General features: G+C 39.0%; 1 protein-coding gene across 1 annotated transcript in view; it reads right to left on the bottom strand.

Moving 5' to 3' along the window:
- The window catches only part of SLC9A2 (solute carrier family 9 member A2), a 90,618-nt gene that overhangs the window by 35,084 nt on the left and 28,802 nt on the right, over window positions 1-26,732 (bottom strand). Inside the window, exons 2-3 of the mRNA XM_069494658.1 lie at window positions 23,351-23,814; window positions 16,676-16,926 (exon numbers count right to left, since the gene is read on the bottom strand). Of these exons, the coding sequence (XP_069350759.1) occupies window positions 16,676-16,926; window positions 23,351-23,814 (715 nt within the window). The remainder of the gene's footprint in view (window positions 1-16,675; window positions 16,927-23,350; window positions 23,815-26,732) is intronic.

The raw sequence follows: 26,732 nt of genomic DNA on the forward strand, positions 1-26,732 counted from the left end.
ACTTCTCCCGCCACCCAGAAGGTCATTCCTCATCATTGAAGTTTCAACTCAAGCATTATCAACACCCACACACTAGACTTTACTATAAGGATTGAGCTTTTTTGATAACTTGTAGTCAACACAGATTGGGATGATGGTCTCACTCAAAGTGAATTTAAACTCACTGCCTTCTTCCAGCAACAGATGCTACTTCTCATACCACAGGGCTGGTTATGTGACACAGTCCAATCCAGTCTCAGTTCTCCAAACCCCTGAGCCAGTCACAGTCCTTCCTCTGAAATTTTTTCCAACAGGACCTGAGGGGGTGAATCTTACTTTATTCTTCAGTGACAGGGATGCAGAGGTATAAAGTCCAAATGGTCTGTGACCAGGTTTCATGCTTTGAAGATGGCTAACCTAAGAGAAGGACGCCATCTCACAAAGGAACACAAAGTTGACAGAGATAGTTCAGCAGACGTGAGAGTTCCTGGTCCCATGATGCCAAGGTCAAATCCCACCTGCCCTCTTCAAGAATTTCTTTATTTACATGAACCAGTAAATCCCCCCATTTTGGCTTAATCTGGTTTGAGCTGGGTTTCCCTCACTAACACAGAGCCTGTCTCTACTGTTTGAGCTGGGCTCCTGGCTACAAGGACACTAGGTGACTCAGGTTACCTCAGATAGCCAGAGATTAACTGTTGAGGACACACGTGGAAAGACCAAATCATGGCCACTTGACCAGTTCCCCCAGGAACACTAGAAAAGTCAGAGCTCATGTTTGATTGAGGTAGGGGAAAGTGGCCCCAGAAGGAGAGGGCACACTCAGGGAACCGCTACAGCATCAAGAGGAGCTGCGCACAGCCTCTCCTTGCTGGGGAAATTAGCAACATGCCAGCTCCCTCTCCTGCACAAAGAACTATTGAGAAGTAAATCAAGGTTTGTTAAATCAAGGCAAGGAACAACAGGTTCTCCTTAGGACACCTATCATGTCATTGGAGGAGCAAGCCTTGTCCCCCAGAGCTGAATTCCCAGCTTCAATCTCCTCAGGAAGGGGCTGACAAATTGGTTTAAACCATGTGTCCAAACATGTCACACTCAGAAGTGCCAGTTGGATGGTAACTGTATACCTCATTTCAGTATCAGTTTTCTGAAAAAAAAATCATTATAAAAGGTATTTCTCAGCAATTATCCAATATGTTTCTAATTTATTATCTTGTTTTACATTTTAGCCTACATATTACTAGGAAGTAATATTATTTTCTACAATATTCTTGAAGCACAGGCATGCAGAGATATCATCATTTTTTAAATGAATGTAAAGAACAGCCAAGGAAGAGATCAAAAGCAAAGCGATGGCAATATCATCCAGTTATGCAAAAATCTCCATTCCCTAAATAGATCTCAGAGAATTAGTTCTTAACTTGGGAGCAAATTATGAAAGTTTCATGTAATCTAAATTTAGCAGGCAAACACCAAGCTTTTTCTTATCTTAAGAATTCCCAACCCACCCTTAAAATCTACTCTGTTATCTACACTGAGGAAGAGCAATAGTATGATTGGTCCTAAGAAGAAAAGCAATATTAATATTCTATTGTTTTAACTAAATGTCATTCTGCGAATGTAATTGATTTTCATAAACTGGTCAAATACAGAATGTATTGGATTATTATGCATTGTGTTAATTTTTCCCAGAAAATTAACTTTCTTGTTTTCATTTCACTTAAACTAAAATGATTATTCCTTTAGTACCTTTACTACCTGATAAGCACCAGAAGAGACTCGGAAACATGTTAGGATATGGGGAAAGCCTGAGTAGCTTTAAAATCTAACTCTGACAATGTTCAACAAAGGATACATACTTTTACTCAGGGTCCCTTTTTTCTGGTTTTGTTTTATTTTTTGGCTCCATCAAAAATCAAGTACCTTTTGAGACTACCCAGAATAAAGACCCAGAGACCTTAATATACAGGCTCTATCAATCTTCTTCAGAGAGTCTTCAGAGTAACTACAGTCAAAAACCAGAGATGAAAATGTTTTTAATGTTGTTTTACCTCTAAGAAGTAAGAAAATACATTATTTTGAATATTGAATAAGTTTGTGACTTCAGTTTGCAAAAAATGTAAAATACCCCAACCTAGGGAATCTGTTCTAAAGTATTCTGCTCATTCCTAGGGAGTCCCAACCTCCCCTCAGGGGAGAACACTCAGACAAATTTTGAAGATGTTTCTATAAAAACTCCTGAATGTGGACATTTTCCTTTTCTCAAGGTGGCTTTCACTTGACATCTTAACTATCACAAGCTGCCTCACAAGAACCTCCCAGCTTCCCTTCCATCTTTCCTTCCTTATTTTCTTTCCAGCTTTCCCCATCCTCAAAGAAATGTCCTTTAGAAAGAGCACTATTAGCATCAATGGAAGGAAAGCATTTCTCTTATATCTCTAGTATTTTTTTATGCCCTAATTTTCTTTTTATTTCATCAAGGGGAATAAAACACGTGTTAACAAGTCTTCAAATATCCAAGCAGCAAAAACTAATGGTAAGCACCACAGAACAAGGCTTTCTAATAGAAATATAACAGGATCTGTATATGTAATTTTCAACTTTCTAGTACTCGTGGTTAAAAATGCAAAAAGAAACTAGTGAAGTTAATTTTCAGACTACATTTATTTAACCCAACATATCTATTAATAATACTTTGTCATTTTAACATACAAATAGCATAAAAAATCACTAATGAGATATTCTACAAACTTTTTTTCCTACTCAGTCTTAAATATCTGCTGTACATTTCAAAAATAGAGAACAACTGAGCTTAAACCAACCACATCTAAACTGCTCAGAAGCCACATGTGGCTGGTGGCTATTAAAAAAGAAGACAGCTCACTACGTTTGCTCCTCCTTCAAAGAACCAAGCAAATACTGGAGTTCATTAATTGAATCTAATTAAATAATTTAAGCCATAAAAATAAATGCAAATAATTTCATGAATTATTTACATTACCCTGGGCTAAGGTTTATAATCTGCAATTCCCTCCTGTCTTACTAGTCTTAACCTACAGTTTAGGCAAAGTTATATAAATGAAAATAAAAGATAATAATAAGCTTTTTGTTTGTTTCTTTGTTTTTACTTTTTCTTGAATGTGTCTCAAAAATTAAGAGGTATGTACTTTGTTTTCTCATAGTTTACCTAATTTATTGTCTCATTTTACTACCTTTCCATCCCCAACCTTTACTGGTGAGCATTAATTTGGCCCTGCCAAATTTTAAGGGGGTCTGTCTTGGCCCATCAAAGCTATCAGTGAAGGCATACACCATAATTAAAAGTAAAATTATTATTTGCTAAAGCAATATAAGGCTCAATGATCCAGGCAGAAGAGCAGGGAACCTGGAGACAGAGATCTAAGACTCCAGTCTTGGTCCGTCCTTCCTTCCTGTAAACTCCCTACCTATTCTTCTTCACACATCAAGAGGTGGGTATGGGAGCTACTGTTTGGCTGAACACATGGAGGTTCCTAAAGGGTGGCACACCCAGTGGCTCTGCACCCCTTCCCTCATTCCTCACCTAAGCATCTCTTCATCTGTACCTTTTGTAATATCCTTTAAAACAAATTGGTGAATGCAGCAAACTTCTAATTGCCAATGGATGAGAATCTTCCCAGCTCAAAATCCCTCTTAGAGTAGGGCAGGCAGTTAGCTATGCTCCCAGCAAAAAATCAGGTCCCTTAGGCAGGGGTTGTCACAAAGGATAAGGAAATAATAGAAAATAGAAAGTAATAGACTATAGAAATAAAAGAATACACAGAGACGAAAGTACAGTTTTATAAAGAACAGATTTATGAAAGGGGGGAGCTCAGGAGACCCCAAAGCATTCCCGTGAGCTGTGAGGCCCAGAGTAAAGTTTCACATGGGTATCTATAGGTACAGTAATCGGTCGCCAGGGGTAACAGATTTACATAATAACAGGTAGTTCCTGTTAGGTTAAAAGTCTCCTAAAAGGCTTCTAGAGATCCCTTAATTAACTCTATCTACGTGAGCAAATGGTTACAAAATCTTTCTAAGACTAAGTTCTAAGATAAAGCTATCAGTTTAACAGAAAGGATAAACAGAAATATAGTGTCTCTATATTTCTTTATCTAGTTTTTGTGGATTGAGACAGGTAGTCAGGAGTGAAGCAGGAACTGTCTCTTAGGCTAACTGCTTTTAGCCGCAGGTGTCTGTCTGTCGGGCAGGCACTCTTTGATCAGCTCTCATCCGGTGGCTCCGTGAAAACCCACTTTGTTGTACAAAACAGGTGAAAGCCACAGGTTTGAGACGCAAGGTCACCTTGGAAAGCAGCTGACACTGATTTGTGAGATTCCCTCCCAAGGTGAGGCAGCTTTTGATATGTGAACTAACATGTTCACATATTCCTTCAGGGCAAAGCCCTGAAAAACTCCTGAAATCATTTCTGTCTCTATATAGCACTATCTCTATGGAACAATATTTCTATGGGGCAACAGAGTAGCAGGAGATGGCTGACTAGAAGTATTTCAATCAGGCCTTCTCTTCTTAGAAGAACCAAAAAAAATGTGTAGACAACCATACTTTGAATATATTATCCAAAAGGGAACATAGGAGTTCAACAAAAAAGCAGCAGGAAACTCTAAAACCTAGGAAGGAGAAGAAAAACAGACAACATGCGTTGCTGGGAACAGCCAGGAGCCAGTGATTCCCAAATATGGGGAAGGGGGAGTGAATGTCTTTCTGTAGTCCACTTTCCCACTGGGGAATTGTACCAGGCCACAGGAGAGCACCTTCACCCTCCCAAGTTCTAATCTAATTTAGGGAGTGGCCGGGAGACTGTAAGAAGAAACTGTTCCATGAAGAGAACACCCCCAAATGCCACGCCCTTTCTGAAACCTAAGTGGCCATAGCAAGATGCCATTTTTGATCCTAGCTTTTCACAGAATGTGAACAGTCCTGGGAACCAGCAGTGCCAGTCCTAGGTGTTAGGGAAACTCAGGCTGCTGCTTGCAGAGCCAGGGCATAAGAGTGGATGAGCTCCTGCAACAGGACCAAAAAACAAGTGTGGCATGGGCTACAGCTACCAGTGCTGGAAGCAGTCACCCACCACCCCTATGACTTGAGGAGGATTAGAGTTACCATGCAGGCTTGGTCTTGAGCTGGACAGCACTACTATAGTCTAGACTAAGTTGCAGGCTAGGTACGAGTTGCTTGGTCTGATGGAACAGCGAGGTCAGCAACAACAGCTGAGATGGGGCAGCAAGCTCTGCTGGGAGTGGGGTATGAGAGGGACGCAAGTATCCAATCCACCAGACAAGGCCATGGCTGCTGGGACTGGCCTCACCCTCCCCGTGGCAGGACCTCAGTAGAGTGGAAGCCACCCCTCACCCAAGGATTCTACCAGGGACCTGAGTATTACCCTGCCCCCAGCCATCATGGCTGGTGCATGCACTAGTCATTGGGGGAGCCTGAGCACATCCTGCCTCGTCCAGCTCTACCCTGCTTCCTCCCAGCCCCTGAGACAAGGTGTGAAATCCAAGTCGCCGGGGGCTCCACAACCCAATCCACCACCTAGGACACCTGTGCATTCCTCCCATGGGACTGAGTTTGGCCATTAACATCCTACTGCTACCACCTCATCTGGCTCCTACATGTAAGCACCAGCTACTGGCCTGGAACCTGGCCTGCACAGCCCGTTGCGACTACTGCCAATACAAGTACACTGTGCTTGGGCCCACCACCACTGCCACTAAAACCTGAAGATGGGTCCATCTAGTAATCCAGTCACCAGCACAACTTCACCACAGCCTCCGCCAACAACCACACCCAAACACAGATACCACTAACGCTATTTATAGCCAAAGAAATCATGCAGCCACTCAGAAGCAAAATGAAAGGCACCTATCTAACCAACATCATAATCAAATCTTTAGGAAAAATCCCCTACCCCACAATGAAAGTAAATTTAAAAATAAGAAAAAGGGACTATCAAACTACATGTGCAGAAATTAATGCAAAGACACAGGACACATGAAAAAGAAAGGTAATATGACACCCCCAAAGGAACACAACAATTCTCCAGCAATAGATCTCAACCAAAAAGAAATCTTTGAAATCACAGCTAGAGAATTCAAAGTATTGATTTTAAAGAACCCCAATAAGGTGAAAGAGAAACCTGAAAAACAATACAAAGAACTCAGAAAATCCATTCAGGATATGAACAAGAAATTTACCAAGGAGATAGATATCTAAAAAATAAAACCAAACAGAAATTCTGGAACTGAAAAAATTCACTGAAGAGGCCAGGCATGGTGGCACCTGCCTGAAATCCTAGGAACTTGAGAGGCTAAAATGAAAAGATCACTTGAGCCTAGGAGTTTAAGGCCAGCCTGGGCAATATAAGGAGATCCTGTGTCAAAGAAAAACAAATTTCACTGAAGTAAATACAGAATACATTCAAAATCTTCAACAGTAGACTAGACCAAGCAGGAGAAATACTTTCAGAACTTGAAGATAGGTCTATTGAAATAACCCAGTCAGACAAAAATAAAGAATCAAGAATAAAAAAGAATGAATAAAGCCTTCAAGATATTTGAGACTACCTAAAGAAACCAAATTTATGAATTATCAGTATTCCTGAGGGTGAAAAGAGATAAAAAGGTTTGGAAAACCTATTTAATAAAATAGTAGGTGAAAACAACCCAAGACTAGCAACAGATTTAAACATCCAAATACAGGAGGCTCAGCAATCACCAGACGAATACAATACAAAAAAGACCTCAGACTGTCCAAAGTCAAAGTGAAGATCAAATTCCAAAAACAGTAAGAGAAAAACACTTAGTCACCTATAAAGGTAGCCCCATCAGATTAATGATGAACTTCTCAGAAGAAACTTTACAGTCCAGAAAGGAATGGGATGATACATTAAAAGTGCTGAAAGAAAAAAAAACTGTGAGTCAAGAATTCTATATCCAGAAAGATTAACTTTCATAACTGAGGGAAAAAACAAAGTCTTTTTCAGACAAGCAAATGCTGAGGAAATTCATCACTAGACAAGCTCACAAGAAATGCTCAAAGGATCCTAAAATTGGAAGCAACTGGACAATATTCACCTATATCATATCATCAAAAGACACAAAATTATAAAACTCACTGTTAAAGCAATCCCACAAAGGAGAAAAAGGGCTCAAATGGCACCACAACAGAATTCTACCAAACCACAGTGACAAACAGTCAGAGAAAAAGAAAAAACAAAGAATTTGTATAACAAACTAGAAAATAATTAACAATATTACAGGAACAAAACTTAACATATCAGTAATAACCTTTAATGTAAATGGATTAAATAACTCACTTAAAAGATATAAATTAGCTGAACAGATTTTTAAAAAATGATGATCCAACTATATGTTGCTTACAAGAAACTCACCTTAACTATGAAGACAGAAACAGAATGATAGAGCTAGAAAAAGAGATTCCATGCAAATGGAAACCAAAATCAGGCAGGAGTAGCTATACTTCTTTCAGATAAAACAGACTTAAAGTAAAAAATGGCATAAAAGACAAAGAAGGTCATTATATAATGAGAAAGGGATCAATGTAGCAAGAAGGTACAACAATTCTAAATATATATTAATATGCACCAAACACTAGAGCACATAGGTTCCTACATATTACTAAACATAAAGGAAGAGATAGACAGCAATACGACAGTAGAAGATTTCAACACCCCATTCGCGGCATCATTAGATCATCTAGATGGAAAATCAACACAAAAGAAAACTGGACGTAAATTGGACTTTATAACAATGGACCTAACAGACATTTACAGAACATTCTACCCCAAAACTGTAAAATATTCAACTTTTTCATTATCACATAGGACATTCTCCAAGAGAGACCATGTGTTAGGTCACGAAACAAGTCTCTCCACAAATTTAAAAAAATCAAAATCATATCAAGTATCTCCTCAGACCACAGAGGAACAAAACTAGAAATCACTACCAAGAAGAACTATGGAAACTAAACAAATACTTGGAAATTAAACAACATGCTCCTGAATGACCACTGGGTCAATGAAAGAATTAAGATGAAAATTTAAAATTTTTGAAACAATTGAAAATGGAAACACAACATACCCAAACCTATGAAATACATAAAAAGCAGTGCTAAGAGGGAAGTTTATAGCAATAAATGCCTATATCAAAATAGTAGAAAGATTACAAATTAACAATATAACAATACATCTCAAAGAAGTAGAGAAGCAAGAATAAATGACAAAGTTAGCAGAAGAAAATAAATGACAAGTATCAGAGTAGAATTAAATGAAATAGAGACTAAGGAAACAATACAAAGGATCAATGAAATGAAAAGTGATTCTTCAAAAAGATAAACTAAATTAACAAACTTCTAGCTAGCTGCTAGAAATGATGACATTTCTTTGTCATCAGAAATGACAAAGGAGACAGGCAACTGACACCACAGAAATACTAAAGATCATCAGAGACCATTATGAACAATTATATGTTCACAAACTACAAAAGCTAGGGGAAACAGATAAATTCCTGGAAACCTACATACTCCCAAGATTGAATCAGGAAGAAATAGAAAATCTGAACAGACAAATAATGAGTAGTGATAAATGAGTAGTAATAAAATTAGTACTAATAAAATGAGTAGTAATAAAAAATCCACCAATAAAGAAAAGCCCAGGACCAGATGGATTCACAGCTGAATTCTATGAAATGTACAAAGAACTAATACTAATACTCCTGAAGCTATTCCAACCAATCAAGGAAAAGGAAATTTTCTCAAACTCATTCTATGAGGCCAGTTATCACTCTGATACCAATATCAGACAAGGACTCAACAACAACAACAACAACAACAAAAAGAAAACTACAGACCAATATCCATAATAAACACAGACATAAACATCCTCAACAAAATGCTAATGAACCAAATTTAACAGCACATGAAAAAGATAATAAATCATGATTCAGTACATTTTATAACAGGGATGCAAGGAGGGTTCAACATACATAAGTCAAAAAATATGATGCCTCACATTAACAGAATCAAAAACAAAAACCATATGATCATCTCAAAAAATGCAAAAAGAACATTCGATAAAATTCATCATCACTTCATGATAAAAATGCTCAAAAAACTAGGCATAGAATGAACATACCTCAAAATGATGAAACTGAATTCAACAACATATTAAAAATATTATCCATCGTGATCAAATGGGATTCATCCCAGGGATGCAAAGATGGTTCAACATACACAATCAATCAATATGATACATCATATCAATAGAACAAGGCCAAAAACCATATGATAATTTCAATTGATGCTGAAAAAGCATTCGATAACATTCAACATTGCTTCATGATAAAAACTCTCAGAAAACTGGGCATAGAAGGAACTTACTTCAACATGATAAAAATCATATATCACAGACCCATACCTAGTATGATACTGATTGGGGAAACACTAAAAATCTTTCCTCTAAGATCTGGAAAAAAGACAAGGATTCCCCCTTTCACCACTATTATTCAACATGGCCCTGGAAGTTTTAGCTAGAGCAATCAGACAAGAGAAAGAAAAAAGGGCATCCAAATTTGAAAGAAAGGAGTGAAATTATCCTTTTTTGCAGACAATATGACCTTATATCTACAGAAACCTAAAGATGCCCCCCCAAAAATAGAACTGATAAACAAATTCAGTAAAGTTGCAAAATACGTACAAATCAACATACAAAAATCAGTAGCATTTCTATATCCCTACAATAAATAATCTGAAAAAGAAACCAAGAAAGTAATCCCATATACCAGCGGGCCCCAGGGACTGGTTTCATGGAAGACAATTTTTCCACTGACTGGGGCCAGGTGGCAGGGGGTCATGGGTTGTGGGGTGGGTGTGGAGCTCAGGTGGTGATGCATAGCCCATTTCCTAAGTGGTCACAGACTGGTTCCAGGGCATGGCCTAGGGACTGGGGATCATAACCATATAGAATAGCTACAAATAACATAAAATACCTAGAAATAAACTTAACCAAAGAAGCAAAAGATCTCTATAATGAAAAGTATAAAACATTTATGAAAATAATTGAAGAGAAAACAAAAAAATGGAAAGGTATTCTATGTTGCTGGATTAGAAGAATCCATATTGCTAAAATGTCCATACTACCCAAAGCAATCTATAGATTCAATGAAATCCCCATCAAAATATCAAAGACATTCTTCACAGATATAGAAAAGATAATCCTAAAATTTATACAGAACCATGAAAGACCCAGAATAGCCAAAGCCATCCTAAACAAAATGAACAAAACTGGAGGAATCCCATTACCTGACTTCAAATTATATTACAGAGCTGCAGTAACCAAAACAGCATGATACTAGTATAAAAACAGACACATAAACCAATGAATTAAGAATAAAGAACCCAGACGTAAATCCACACATCTATAGTGAACTTATCTTCGACAAAGGTGCCAAGAACATGCACTGGGAAAAGGACAGTCTCTTCAATAAATGGTGCTGGGAAAACTGGATACCCATATGCAGAAGAATAAAACTAGACCCTTATCTCTCACCATATACAAAAATAAAATCAAAATGGATTAAAGATTTAAACCTAAATCCTGAAGCTATAAAACTACTAAAAGAAAACATTGGGGAAACACTTCAGGACATTGGTCTGGACAAGGACTTCTTGAGTAATACTCCCAAAGCACAGGCAACCAAGGCAAAACTGGGATCTCATCAAACTAAAAAGCTTCTGCAGAGCAAAGGAAATAATCAACAAAGTGAAGAGACAACCCACAGAATGGGAGAAAAATATTTGCAAACTACCCATCTGATAAAAAACTAATAACTAAAATATATAAAGAATTCCAAAAACTCAACAGAAAAAAATCAAATAATCCAATTTAAAAATAGGCAAATAATCTGACTAGACATTTCTCTAAAGAAGACATACAAATGGCCAATAGGTATATGAAAAAATGCTCAACGTCATTAGTCACAGAGAAATGCAAATCAAAACTACAATGAGATATCATCTCACCCCCAGTTAAAATGGCTTTTATCAAAAAGACAGGCAATAACAAATGCTGCTGAGGATGGGGAGAAAGGGGAACCTTCATACACTGTTGGTAGGAATGTAAATTAGTGCAACCACTGTGGAGAGCAGTACGGAGGTGCTTCAGAAAACTAAAAATAAACTACCAAATGACCCAGCAATCCCAGTGCTGGGTATATATCCAAACGACGGGAATTCAGTATGTCAAAAAGATCTCTGCACATGTTTATTGCAGCATTATTCACAATGGCCAAGATTTGGAATCAATCTAAGTACTCATCAACAGATGAATAGATAAAGAAATTACAGTACATATATACACAATGGAATATTATATAGCCACAAATAGAATGATATACTGCCATTTGCAACAACATGATGGAACTGAAGGTCATTATCTTAAGTGAAACAAGCCAGGCACAGAATGTCAAATATCATGTTCTCACTCTTAAGTGGATGCTAAAACATGTACACATGTACATAAACAGTGAAATGACAGACAAGGAGACTCAGAAGGGAGGAGAGGGAGGGGGAAGGGATGGATCATGAGAAATTGGTTAACGGGTACAATGTATGTTATTCAGGTGATGGATACTCTAAAAGCCCTGACTTGACCACTAAGCAATCTATGCATATAACAAAATTGTACATATACTCTATAAATTTGTACAAATAAAAAAAAAAGGAGGTTGATATAAAGGTCAAGAGGCAGGCATCAAGGGCTTGAAAGCATAGTATAAATGTGATGTTTTGTATAATGTTTTATGAATGTCCTGCAATGTCATGTGTTCATTTTTTTTAATCTTTGAGAATACCAGTAGACATGAATTAGTTGTTCTGGCATATAGGGCTATGATTTCAAACCTTTGTATCTTGAAGAGATGGACTCCCAAATTCTATAAAGTGTGGGCAAACCAAGAGGAACTAGGATAGAAGCTATAAAATGGCAAACGAAGGCATGCTTTCCTATTTCTCTCAGGTTTTAAATAGATGACAATTACCAATTCCTATAAAGAAAACCAGGAAAAAGAGGGAATATGGCCTTCACATCTTCAGTGGTGTCAATCTCAGTTCAACAAGTTGGACCTGCTTTGAGATTTCATTCCTGAACCTACCATTCTGGAAATATCTGTTGAATTCTTATGTTAAAAATTTCATTGAAATGTGCTGGGTTTTAGTTTTACAGGGGATATGGGTACATAAACAGTGCTGGTGTGGTAACTGGAGATTCAGGTTCCAGCTCTAACTCTTCACTCAGTCACCTGTTGCCAGCTTTTGCACATCTGGTTGTCAATTTATTCATTCATGAAATGAGACAAAAATCACCATTTCCTACTTCTTTGCAATAAGGCTGTTAGAATAACTGAGACAATAAATTAAAAATACTTAAAAGTATTCTTGAGGGAAAAGAGACTAAGGAATTATTAATCCATCAAGACAAAACTTAGACATATTGGGCACCTACTCTCCTATCTGAAGGAGTTAGCCATTTTTGAAATTCCTGGTGCATATCAAAGAGGAATCAGCATTTCCCGCAGGCTGCAAGCTGCTGCAGAAGCCAAGCATGCTCCTCCTCCGGACAGTGTTTTCAATGTCCATTAATTAGAGCCCAGGGGACTGTGTGGGGTACAAAGTGAGGCCAAGAAAGATGCCTGATGTCAAAAATGGGAGAACAAACCTCCACTTCAGTTCATTTCCATATGGATCTGATTGTTATTTGATCATTTCAGGTGTCAGGGGTCTTGGGTAAAGAAAGTAAAATGGGGTAAAATACCCCATTGTCAATAGAGGATCATCAGTGCTTTAATTCTGAACATTTTCCTGAATATAAAGTTCAAAACACATGAGCCAAGACAAGAATTTCTAAAATCAATAATTATTAGTCACCTCTATGTCCCCTACACTATAGTGTTTGATACTCAAAGATGTCCAGTGCTATTGATATGTAAAGTTTCTTTTGTAAAGGACTATGGAAACTTTACCTTAACTTCAGTTCTGGTGCTGTGAAAACTCATTCCAAAACACACACACACACACACACACGCACACACACGCACACACGCACACACACTTTTCCCTATTGCAATAATTTATTCCAGTATTGGCCAGGTGCCATGGCTCACACCTGTAATCCTAGCACTCTGGGAGGCCAAGGTGGCAGGATTGGTTGAGCTCAGGAGTTCAGGACCAGTCTGAGCAAGAGTGAGACCCTGTCTCTACTAAAAAAGAAAAAAAAAAAGTAGAAAAAATTAGCTAGGAGTCATGGCATGCATCTGTAGTCCCAGCTACTCAGGAGGCTGAGGGAGGAGCATCGCTTGAGCCCAGGAGTTTGAGGTTGCAGTGAGCTATGATGATGCCACTGCACTCTACCTGGGTCAACAGAGCGAGACTCTGTCAAAAAAAAAATTTATTCCAGTATGGAAATGAGCAGAAGAATATTAGAAAACAGGGTATTTCATCTACCCTCTTAGTATTTGAGTCTAAAATCCTACTGAATACACAGTAAAACATGAGCATAAAGAATTCCTTAACATTAAATTAGGTTTTTAAATATTAGGAAGGCCCACAGAGGGAAAAACAAATCTAAGAAATATCCAGAAGACATCTTTCTACGTAGCTTACAAGACAGAGGAGAAGACAGATATACCTCCATCTGATATTTCTTCATTTACTTGTCAGTTAAAAGCATATAAAACCACAGTCTCATGACAAAAACAAACAGCAGCGACAGTAGATTTTATGAACACCCAAGGCGCATTGCTTCCAATGTTTCCCCAAAGAAATCAAGACACTGAAATCATTTCTAGTGCTTTCCTACCTAAAAGACTGGTTATATTTTGAACCCAAACACAGGTCTTCTTGCATATAGAAAGATGTTTTCTTTTTAATCAGATTCTTTTATTAACTACCTGCTTTAAGTGATGTCATTCTAGAGCAGGCTGGTCCACCCAAGACACAGCTGATGTACAGGGGGCTACAGGATCTGAAAGGCAAAAAGAAGAGGAAGGCAGAAGGAGAGACGGATGGAGGAGGTGGAGGAGGGAGAAAGGGAGGATTTGGGAAAAACTCAGGGAGACCAAGTTTCACAACCGTTTTACAAATCATCAGAGGTGGTTTAACCTATCTCTAGGCTCACCGGCTGCCTATCCTCTCTGCCTATTTTCCTTTCTATGTACCTGCCTATTTCTCTTAAGCAAACAAGGGAAAGCACTGAGCATGCTCAGCACATCATGTGCCTTCACTCCCATTAACCTTAAAATCTGTTTCTAAATGGCAGAAGAAAAGAGTGCAATTAGCATGAAGTATGATAGGAATTCCTAAACTCAGTACAATTTAAGCCCAGAAAAAATAACTACTTCTACAAAAGAGGTGCATGTAGATGTGTAATTTTAATTGCATCATTATACTGTATCCCCTGGACTAACATAAGTACAGTAATTACAACGTGGAAGTGACAGGATGCACTTCAAAGGGGGGAGGGGCGTGCATATCTGTGATCTACACCACAGGGAAGCATCATACATGGTCAGGTTTTGAATAGCATACTAATTACCCCACATTAGAACAGAGGGTGTCACTTCTGAGAACAAACACTCCAATGTGAATCTGTCCCTTCATTTGCTATCATAGGATAATGGGTGCACATGGTAATTTTAGATGCAAAAAAATGTTTACATCTCTTGTAATGTCTTATTTAAGGATCTACTTATTATTTTGGTATACTATGTGCAATGGCAATATTAGTTTAAATGTAATAAAGCAACTTCCTCTACACTAAGTTGTCAAATAAATGTTCACTTTGAAGTTGGAAACAAAGGCAATGCTTTTCATCCACCCACAAACCACAGCAGAGAATAACCTGTGCTATTTATCAGGAATATGTAGCCCTATTTGTCTCTGATTTCTAAATTCCCAGCACAAGTAGACTTGTGATCCTGTCTTCACAAGTGGCCGGTGACTTGATACAGCCTAGGGCTTCTAACCGGTGGACTCAGGGCCTCGATGACATTTCAGACACACCAGCATTCCAACCCCAGCCAATTCTTTCACTACCCCTCCCCCAAATGCTAGACCTTTAAGAATCCCAATTCCTGCCTGTGAACATCAGGCAAATTGACAAATTTAGATAGCTACTTTGTGGGTGTTCTAGTACATTTACATATGCACATGGTCAGGAGTATGTAAGACACTCAGACTTGCAATACAATTAAAGGTTCTCACACAAACTGTTGCTAGAACAACAGGACTGGAAAACCAGACACTAAGTCCCACCCACACACTCTTCTTAGAGACCTTGTAACTAGCTGATCATACATTTTCAATGACACTGGTCAAAGAACAGTGAGGAAACTGGAAGTCATACAAATGATATGAATAGCAACCGGGAAGACACGGAACATTTCATTACTGGGTCAAACTGGATTAATATGTTGCTTTATTTAGGTTCTCTGCGAAACAGAAAACCACTCAACCTTTAACTCATGGCTTTCACGACAAGGAGTGCTACTCTCCTTGCACAGGGGGCTTTGATGTCTTCCACCGCAGACTCAATCTGCTTCTCATACAAAAATGCTGATAGAAGGTGAAAAACTAAATAATTCCTATTCAAGACATCACTTCAATCAGGTGGGAGAGAAAATTTCAGGAAGAACTAAGCTTACGGTTACAGCAGCAAAACTCTAAATATGTATAGCAGGTCCTAGCATAATAGGCTAGTGCGTATTGAGCTGTAAATAAATATTTGTCAAAGTAAAAGAAAATGTAAAGGCATTCCATTACTAAGTATTTCTCACTCTATGGGAATACTAAGTATGGGTGTGCCCATAGAATAATAGGCTTGTTTTTGGAAGCTACAAAAACATCCACACCCAATAAGTAGCCTCCTTCAAAGCAAACTTCCAAAGGCTAAAATGGGATCCAAACACTACTATTAATATTTTTCAGCCCAGTTGTAGAACTTCTCAAGAATGTCCTTCAGAATCAGTTAGTGAATGAGATACTAACTGTATCTTTAATAAATACATAATTCCTTGGTTTATAAATTTCTTGCTTTATAATCCTACCTCTAAAGCTAGCTAAAATTGTATGATCAAATCCCTCATTCATTGAATCGTGCTTTAAATGACTTTAAGCTATTATCCCCGATCAAACCTATCATACAAAACATTTCTACAGTTAAGATTATTCAAATGAACATGCATAAGCAACTCTAGAACTCCCAGAGTAGCCTAGGATGCAACCTTGCTGAAATAATCTTATAGCCTCCCACATGGACAACTCCAAATGGGCATCGAACTCATAAAATTCTTGGTATCTGACCAAAATCAACCCCAACAGCTTATTGTCATACTTCAGAGAAGACTCCAAAGAATTTTTAAGCAGTTTTCCATCTTAGCACCTGATCATGTTAGTATAAATTTGGCTGATAGACATTTTCATTTCTTTGTAACAAAATATAAGAAAATCCTATTTTTAATTGGTCTTAAAAGAATAAGAAAAGCTAGTCTTTTATATAACTAATTCAACTTAAACATTTTAGCTAAGAATACATGAATGCAATGAAATGCAATTCTTCAAGTGCTTTTAACAAAGAAATACTTACGCCATGATGCCTGAGAGGTGAAACATTTCGGCTGTTATGTAGGACAAATAACTGTACAGGAAAACAAACAGTGGCTCAATCACTCGGATATTATGTGTGAATCGAGTAGTAAATGCCGCTATAAATCCCAGGAAGATGCCAATCAACACTCCACCGATTCCCACAACAAAGAAGTTAGCAATTCCCGCAAACACATCAATGGTCTCAATGGTTTTCATCTGGCAAAAGGACTTGAACAAGTTATACAGGACCTGTGGGAGAAAGAAAACCCATTGTCAAGACCCTTTCCGATTTCCCCATTATTGTTCTGGTCACAAACACATCTAACTGGCCTTCTAAAATAAGGACAATTCTTCTGTGTACCCAAGAAGATGATAAGTGGCAATTGTGTATTCATTTGTCTCATAACTTAGTATTGCGGCTTTAAACAAAAAAACTTTGAAAAAGTGAGTTGTCAGGAACATTATTTCTAAAAGTAAGGGAGAGGAGATTTCAAAGTTATTATATAATTTATTCCTAAAACATTATTTTTCCAGATATCATCGGAAAGATTATTTTAAAATGTTTGTTTGCCATCCAGCATACCTTGCTGGTATGACTATGGCTCGGGAAGTAGCATGTCACACAGAAAGCTTGTCGGTGAGGCTGAGTGTATTTACCTTAGAAGGTCCCACTGTGGAGTCACACCATGGAAGGGACCCACCTATCAGTACAGGTGCCCAATCTGAAACAGTCCGCCTCCCAGGTCACTGAGGGCTTCACTCCATATCCTGCCTCCTCCCCCACCCACGTATACATGTCTCATTTAACTAAAAGATCCAAAGGGATTTTCTTCAAGCAAAGAAGCAGCAAAGTCATGTATGTGTGTGTGTGTGTTGTGTCTGCTGTAAATTCATACATATTTTGTGCCTCTAAAGTAAATGAGACTGTTCTGTTGTTTGGTGTCTTTACACAGTCTTGGTTTAATGAAGGCTTCGAGAACGCCAGGCACTTCACCTCTCCCAGCCAGTATGTTTTCCAGTGTGTGTCTAGGGGCCACTGAGCCAACTGAAGTGGGAAGTGATGGCTTCAGCCTCATCACTCTTTTCACAAAACCGGTGAGTCAAATACAAGGCCAGCAGGTGGCCTGCTTCTTTTCACTGTGATATTTCCAACTCTGGGAGCATCTGGAATCTCCAGGAGAGCCAGCTGACAAGGACATTGGGGACAAAGGCTGTGCTACACCCTCATTTGGGTCCTGAGAAACTCAAAATTGTTCCCATTTGTCCAAGGTCAAAAGAAACAAAATGTCAGAGGCAATATTAGGATCCAGGTCTCCTGACCTTCTGGTTAAGTTGTTCAAGGCTCAACCGTGGGGGAGGCGAGTGAGTCAGATCCCTCCCCCTAACTAGTGTGTGGCCTGGAAAATGCCATCTCCTGTGCTTTCCACTTCACTGTGGTCATTTATACAGCCTGTTACGTTACAGGCTTTACACGATGTATTTTCCTCTTTTCTACCGGATTATAAGCTCCTTTTGGTCATCCAATACTTTATTACAATTTGTATGTTTCATGTTGCCTAGTAAATGACAATAAATGTCTGTTGGTTTTGAAAACACAGAACAGAAAGCAGTGAACTTTTCTTTTGTCCTAATTGTTGGTGTAGCTCTCAAAGGCATTTAGTGTCCTACCACCAAGCAATGACTTCGGAAAAGAACAAAAGAGACTCACTCATGTCTTTCTCTTTCAATTTCTTAAAAAAAATCATAAATAAATAAAATAAAATAAAAAATTAAATTAAATTAAATTAAAATAGACTCACTCCCCTGAGAACTTAAATATTTTGAAGGCATCATCATTTGCCAGACAGAGGAGAAACTGGCTCCGAGCAGCATCCACTTCCTACGTTCAACACGAGGCTTGCTGCAGGCATCAGATTTCATCAGCATCAACATGGCACAAGTGCTTCCTGAGAGAGGATCAGAGATGTGCTATATATACCCCTTGCCCACAAACAGCCAAAGCCAAAGGGGACAGTCACAGGCATCCCCAAAGGGGACAGTCACAGGCATCCCGGAGTAGACAGCAGGTTCCCTAGCCGTCTGCTTCTGCGTAGACAGCCTCCCTCCAGAGCCCCACAGCCCTGCAGTTCTGTCCCCAGCCTCCAGCCTGCGCTGCACCCACGTGGGTCATCTCTCCCTTGCTCTAATCGTCCTACAGCCACCGTGAGACTTACTTCCTTTAAAGGCTGCCATTCCATTTTCCACGCCCAGATTAAACTCAGTGACTGCCTGACTTTGGGGAAGGCCTAACAGTCTCAATACACCTGGTATATCATTTCTTTTTAACTGATTTCCAACCCCTTCCTTCTGTGGAGGGTTTCGCCACTGCTCTACAAAACACACCATATATGTATTCACTCCTGCCCCAGGTTTTCTTTCCTGTCATTTTTCTTGCCAGAAACCCAAGCCCTATACCCAGGAAAACTTCATCATCTCCCAAGCTGCTGTTCCTCCCAAGAGCCTTCCTGGACTCCTAAAGCCCTTTCCACTGGTCTCCTGCAACACAGATGATCTCCCTGACCATTCTGCATCCTGTAGTGCTGGTGCTGCTGCTTGGGCGGGTACCTCACGCCCCCAACAAAATGGGAAATCCATTCCGCACACAGCCCAGTCTCCTCTTCCTCTCTCTCACCTCCCCAGCCTACACCTACACGGAGGCTTCCAGGGACGCTCAGGCATTCGTTCCCCCAGACTAACTGGCATCAGCACATGGGTAGGACATTCAAAATCCTTTCAAAACCATTTTCCTGGCAACTCAATCCATCACATCTCTCGGAGGTCTATTCTGTTTTAAATAGCCTTTTAGATTTTGCAAAGAGAAAAGCTGAGTTGCAGGCACTTTGCTGTCAGCACACTGGGCACAAGCTCCGTTTTGATCATCCCACTGCCTGAGATGCCACAGCCATGTCAGAGGCCATGGGCCATGTCACATAGCTTAGGCAGAAGCCTTATCCTGACAACCAGAAAGCTTTCCATAAACTCCCACCTGCTTCACACCAAACCTGATACCTAGTGATCTGCACGAGATAATATTCTTTTAGTTACAATTGGCCATAACCACATACTTAGTTCATTCCAGTTAAATCCTTTAATTTTATCACAAGGAAACCTATGCAGAAGAGTGCTTTGGAGTTTTAATTTATGTATGAATATGTATTTTATGTGTGTATGTGTATATATATGTGTGTGTGTCTATGTGTGTGTGTATATATACATATATATAAAAGGTAGGTGGGCCACAAATATGTCTCTAGTCAGTCTGTGCAAAGTTCGCTTCAACTTGACACTTGTGTTTTTAGATTACAATCTAGTGATGCCTATTTACTATTAATAAATTCTATAATGGGCTAATTTGACAGCTGAGAGCTGTGACATCTTTCAAATGATCAACGGTATACTTTCTATAATTATTTTTTAAATACATAGATTACATATTAAAATAGGAATTAAATGTTTTGAACTTTGATTTAAAATGCATAGTAATTCTGTGAATTCAGGTAAAGCAGGGATGCAAACTACGCAAATACAGTTGTTTATCAGAATGGCTCTGTTCCAGAAAAATAGTGTTCAGATAACTTTTTCTTATATGAAATATGAAGGACAATCACTTTTGCATAAGGAATTTTAGTCCCATTCTGCTGTCTGCAAAATCAAAATTAAATTCCAAGTCATCACTGCTTCCCCTCCATCTTGCTAAAGTTAAATTCCACTGCACAACACATAGTGGCTGGGCCACTGCAGCCTGTCACTGGCTTCTTTCTACAGAGCCAGCTCTCCTTAACCAAGACCAGTTATGGGCAGATTGAGGAAACTCTTGAAGTCTCCTTGGAAAATTTATTAGGATACTCAATGAAACTCAATGGTTGCATTAATATGTTCCAGAAATGAAGTTGGAAATTACCATGTGAACCTTGATTATGGGGTATGTGGAAACAGGACTTCTCAGAAAACTGAGAACCTGAACAATCTGGAAATTTTGAAAAGTTTTCATAAAACATTTATCATAAGGGAAAGCACAAAAAAAATCCTATTTAAAAATCACATCTTCATTTTCTTCAATTTTTTGCCATTTCTCCAGTTAATTCTAATCCATTGTAGCCCTGGACAACAGCATGAAGAATTTTGATCTGCAACATACATACAATCAATTTCTCTTTTTGAGACATTTATGATAGGTTTTCTTCCTTTCAGTTTTTCTAGCTCAATATTGAACTTATCATGATTTGGGAAAGTAGTTAATTCCTCTAACCTGCAATTTTGCCCACTCTCCAGAGTACAGTTTTAACATGAATTCTCTCTGGTTAACCTCTATTCTTCTGTCTGCAACGGCCAGTGACTCACCCTTTTTGCTGTATGCATCACGGCCTGAATTTTTATTAACTTTACCTAGTCTATGAGTTTCTTAAACCTTTCCTAGGTATAAGAGCAGACCAATGAATAAAAGAATCTTCACATCTGTAAAATATCTCCACCTCTGTTCTCTGAGGGTAGCTGACCTGGTTATCATTTTTTATACCATTGTTCCAATTATTACTAACACATGCTCAATTCTGTACAGTATTCAGCCAATTCAATTAGAGAAACATCTAGTAGTTTATTCTCCAGCATTAGGTAGGCAAGACCCTGGGCATGTTCTGATATCCTGAGGGTCCAAAGTACATAACTTACTGAAGAAGGCTCTTTCATATGAAACCACTACAGTCATTCTGATATACAGGCTCTGGCCATGGACACAAGGCTTCCACCTCTAAATACCAGCCATGGGCATTCTCTGCCCTTGCCCTCCTTCCCTGTGGCAATAGCAGGCTCTTGCTTTGGCCACTGCCCCCTGCCCCACCCTGGATCAGCCCTCCCTCTCCATCTATAAGGGCACAGCTGATAGATTTGTGTTCTTGAGAGGAAGAACAGGATTCCTCTGGATTATCCACAGCCTTTGCACACTCTAAACAGTGATTTAGCCAGATCCTTTCCTGAGATCTGATTCTGGACAAACTCAAAGAATAGACCACAGAGATGTCTGAGTAAAAATTTTATAAGGGGGGGAAAGCAGTGTAAAGGCATGGTGTGTCATTCCGAAACTGACCTGACTTTGCTGAGCTGAATTAAAAGGAGTGAAGCCAGGTGTTCTTATTTCTTTATAAAAGTCCCATTACACTAAATAGATTCACTCCGAGAATTCCACATTCAAATGTCTGCAATCTCCCTCAGCAAGGGCAAAATGTACATATCAAACATAAGTCACGATGGAAAATTTGAGGCTTACAGAAATGAGAATAAGTCATAAAATGTCTTTATTATTATGGCAGTTTCCCAGTTAAAATTTAATATTGGTAAGTTAATGACTAATCAATCAGTTAATGAGCAATGGAATATTTCAAGTAGATTCTGTTACATGAGTGAGATAACTTGGCCTTAAAATACCTGTCTTAGCAGCTATTCTAAAACTTATGATCAATAAATTGTCAATAAATTATTTTCTACATAATGTTCACCTGGAGTTAATGGACATCCTTAGAGATGATATTTTATTCAGTTCAGGGATCTGCTTTTACAGTGGAATATAGACTAACAGAGAATAATGTAGACTTTTACATGAGTGAGGAATAACATTTTAACGATAGCAAATGAAGAGGGTATTAAAATTAAGTTATTTAAGCACAGCTTACTTAATCTTTCTCTGCCTCCATTGTCTTATCCTATTCTCGTAGGAAGAGTACCTATTTCATAGGTTGTCATACAGACCTGAGCACAAGGGAAGCATTCACAAAAGGTTAGTGGCTATCATTGCTATCCCCTTTACTACTATAAAGGCGTGCCTAACATAAAACAGCATCACCGATATTAACTAATTGATCTATCAATCCAGCATCACTTGGCTGTCTTTAATGGGTGGAGGTAGAGCTCTTCGTAGGTTTGTGGGTAGGACAGGGAGGCTCCCTCATCCTTTCTCTCCACCCTTGCCTGAATTCAGAAGGCAGAGTAGATGTAAATCCTGATAACAGTAAGATCCCAAAAGCCCCTGACTCTAGTTATATGTTAACTAAGAGAGAATTAAAAATAATTTTCATTTTTCTGAACAAATACCCATTTATGGGAAAATGATGAGGACCAGAAATGTGCCGGTTAAGTAGTCACAGAAAGTGAGCGGTGAGCGTGTGACAAAAAAATTTCCCTAAAGCCATTAACATAATAAATAAACCATCACCAGACAGAGAATGGCACTGAGCAGGAACTGTCATTTCACCTGCATTATACACATTGTGTACTGACAGCGTTATTCCTCACAAAGAACACTTCTAAAAATGCCAAAATGACTAATCAGCAGAGATACAAAGGCCACAATCACTTCTGTGCTCCTCTGGCATGAACAGGGTTTGGTAAGCAGGGGCCAGCTACATACTTTATGGGGGTCCAGTGCAAAATAAAAATGAGGGGCCAGTTGTATAATAACAAATGAAACTATGCACAATGAATAAAAATGTGTTAAGAATTTCAAGGCAGCGACATCACAGCATTAAACCAAGCAAAAGGACCTATTTAGTGGGGGCTCTGTGCGGCTGCCCCTGTGTAAACCACTGCAGGTGGCTGGGCGGCCCCCACGTGCTAGAGCCATGCAGCGTGAACGTGTACTCACCACTGTCACCGCGTCATTCAGCAGGGACTCTCCAAAGACCAGGATGTAGAGCTGCTCGTTGACGTGAATGTTCTCAAAGACAGCGAGCACAGCCACGGGGTCCACAGCTGAGATTAAGCTGCCAAAAAGCAGGTTCTGTAGCAAAGTGATGTCACTGAGGCCGAAAGCTTCGATCTGGCAAATACCAAACAAAGACACCCCAATGCCAATGGAGTTCCAAAGTGTCCCCACCACGGCATACCAGAAAATGGTGCCAATGTTCTCAAAGAAAGGGCGAGTGGGCATGAAATAGCCGGCGTCAAGCACGATGGGCGGGAGGAGATATAAGAAAAACACGTCAGTCTTCATCGCAGGGGGAGACTTCTCATCAACGCCAAAAATAATGCCACCGAGCAGAAGTCCAACCATGATGAGAAGGCAGCTCTCAGGCACTATTGTGGGCAGTTTGTGATAGAGATGGAAGCCTGGTAAGGAAAAGACAAAGACACCAATTTGGGTTATACAGGAATTCTGGAGCGGAATATTGGTTTCCTTTGACTGAACTAGTGGGTCCTATTTCCCAATCTCTCGGGTCAGTACTATTGGCTAGAGACTGGCTTCCTAGAGTACAGCTAAACCAGAGGATTCCCTTAAAACTATGCACAAAGTACATTTACACACAAAGGTAACTTTAAGTCAGAATCAAAACGTTATAGGTACACATTATCCATATGGTACAGTTTTTATTTTTCTAAATGCCTATTAAGTTTTTCTTAAGTATCAGGGCTGCGGAAATGGAATAAAATAATGCAATTTTATATTGCAAACAATTTGGTGATTTCCAAAACATTTTCAGTTGTAACATTTCATTTCATCCTCACAAAAACCCTAAGGAGTAGGCAAGGCAGTTATCATATTTAATATTTTCTTTAATGTAATTGGGAATTGAGGGTCAAAGAGATCTAGGGTTTCACCAAGGTAGTCGCCTCCCAAGCCAGTTTTTGGATTACTACTGTCATCTTTGGCATTCAGAAATGTTTGTAACTTATTTGTTTTTAATTTCAGATTCTTTCATTTGGAATACTGAATATGTTTAGTTTGGAGATGTGTGCTCCTTCAGAAACAACCGAATCAATTCATCGAGATGCCCTGAGTAACCACTGTATGAGGGACATAAACATGCCATGACCTCTATTCTCAAAGGGTTCTCTCCCAATCAAGTTCCCAAAATGTGTTGATGACTTACTCTAATACCAGGCAAAGTATGACAAGCCCCAATCAAGTTCTGTGGGAATAGAGAGAAGGAGCAAATCTTCTGAGGAAGTCACCATGGAGGAGAAGTGTCCGGGCAGGGCTTAAGGGACAGACAGACATTGAACACATAGAGAGGCATGAAGGGCCTTCTGAGAAGTAAAAAAGTGGAGGAACATATCCACCTCCTAATTCACTGTGGAGCTGCTGTGGCTTTAATACAGAGAACATGTTAGGGAGAGGCCTGTAGCAGGAAAAGAGGAGGGAAACGTGGGTTAGACCAGCACATGGGTGCAACATGGGAAAGTGACGGCACCCATGAAGGTCACTGGACACAGCTGAAGTGAGGAGAGCTCTTATTTGTAAGGTAGCAGTAAGTTACCCTGGATGAAAGTTGAATGTGAGAATGCTATGGTTTGACTATGTTCCCTCCAAAATCCAGGTGTTGCCAAGGTGATAATATTAAGAAGCGGGGCCTTTAAGAGGTGACCAGGCCATGAGGACTCCTTCTGCATTAATAGGATAAAGGCTCTTATAAAAAAAAGGCTTCTCACAGCGTTAGTTGATGAGCTCACTCTTCTGCTCTCGCTAGCCCTTCTGCATTCTATTACTGGAGGACACAAGAGGCCAGATACCAAGTGCCGGTGCCTTGATCTTAGACTTCCCAGCCTCCAGAACTGTGAGCAAATAAATGTCTGTTCTTTAAATTACCTGTTTGTGGTATTCTGTTATAGCAGCAAAACCAGACTAAGACAAACTTATCTGAATTATAGAAAGATATTACAGTTGTGCTGCATTAGACATTTCCATCAACAGTGGAGAGAACATACAATGGTGGTTCCGTAAGATTATGATGGAGCTGAAAAATTCCCATCACCTACTGACATCTTGATGATCCTGATTCTATGTAGACCTAGGCTAAAGTGTGTGTTTATGTCTAGTTTTTAACAAAAAAAGCTTAAAAAGTAAAAAAAAAAAAAAAAAAAAAAAAAAAAATTTTAGAATAAAGCTTATAGAATAAGGATATAAAGAAAATATTTTGTACATTTGTATAACAGTTTGTGTTTTAAGCTAAGTGTTATTACAAAAGAATCAAAAAGTTAAAAAATTAAAACGTTTATGAGGTAAAAATTTACAGTAAGCCTAGGTTAATTTATTATTGAAGAAAAAAAACTATTTTTTAATAAATTTAGTGTAGTCTAAGTGTACAGTATGTATGAAGTCTACAGTAGTGCACAGTAACGTCCTAGGCCTTCACATTCACTCACCACTTACTCTCTGACTCACCTAGAGCAACTTCCAGTCCTGCAAGCTCCATTCACGGTTAAGTGCCCTATGCAGGTGTACCACTTTTATCTTTTATGCCATGTTTTTACTGTACTTTTTCTATGATTAGATATATTTAGATACACAAATATTTGCTATTGTATTACAACTGCCTACAGTATTCAGTACAGCAACATGCTGTACAGGTTTGCAGCCTAGGAATAATAGGCTATATCATACAGCCTAGGTATATAGTAGACTATACCTTCTAGGCTTGTGTGAGTAGACTCTATGGTGTTCAAACAACAACATTGCCTAAAGATGCTTTTCTGAGAACGTGTCCCTGTCATTAAGCAATGCATGACTATTAAAATGATGGAATAAGTCCTTAGAAACTTAAAATCATGCAAGTTTTAATAAGTAAATCCTTCAGAGCTTACAAACAGGTCTAAAACCACAGCATTAAACATTTTGTAATCCAAAGCAGTACAATCATAATAATTTGAAGAGGTTTAAAGAACTATTAACAATTTCTAAATAATAAACTGAACATCTGCATGTTGAATACTCAGATCCAGCTTTGATTATTTTATTATTCCTACTAGAGCATGCTCCAATAATTGGAGGGGACTAAATCCATTCAGCTGGTACAGGGCCCCTTACCCATGACCTCTGTCCAGCCCACTGACCTCACTGTTAAACAGAGAAGTACAAAAGAGCCCTGAAAACCACATCTTTGTCCCCTCATGCTGACTCCAGCTTCTACACACACCTCTTCCTGTATGACAGAGGTGTGCCAATAGCACCATCTCCAGTCCCCTAGCATCCGAGTGCAATCACCTCTTTCTGTAATGTACCCCAACCTGAACGTTTCTTGCCAGGTGCA

This window comes from Eulemur rufifrons, chromosome 19 (genome assembly GCF_041146395.1).
Source record: "Eulemur rufifrons isolate Redbay chromosome 19, OSU_ERuf_1, whole genome shotgun sequence".
NCBI classification, from domain to species: Eukaryota; Metazoa; Chordata; class Mammalia; order Primates; family Lemuridae; genus Eulemur; species Eulemur rufifrons.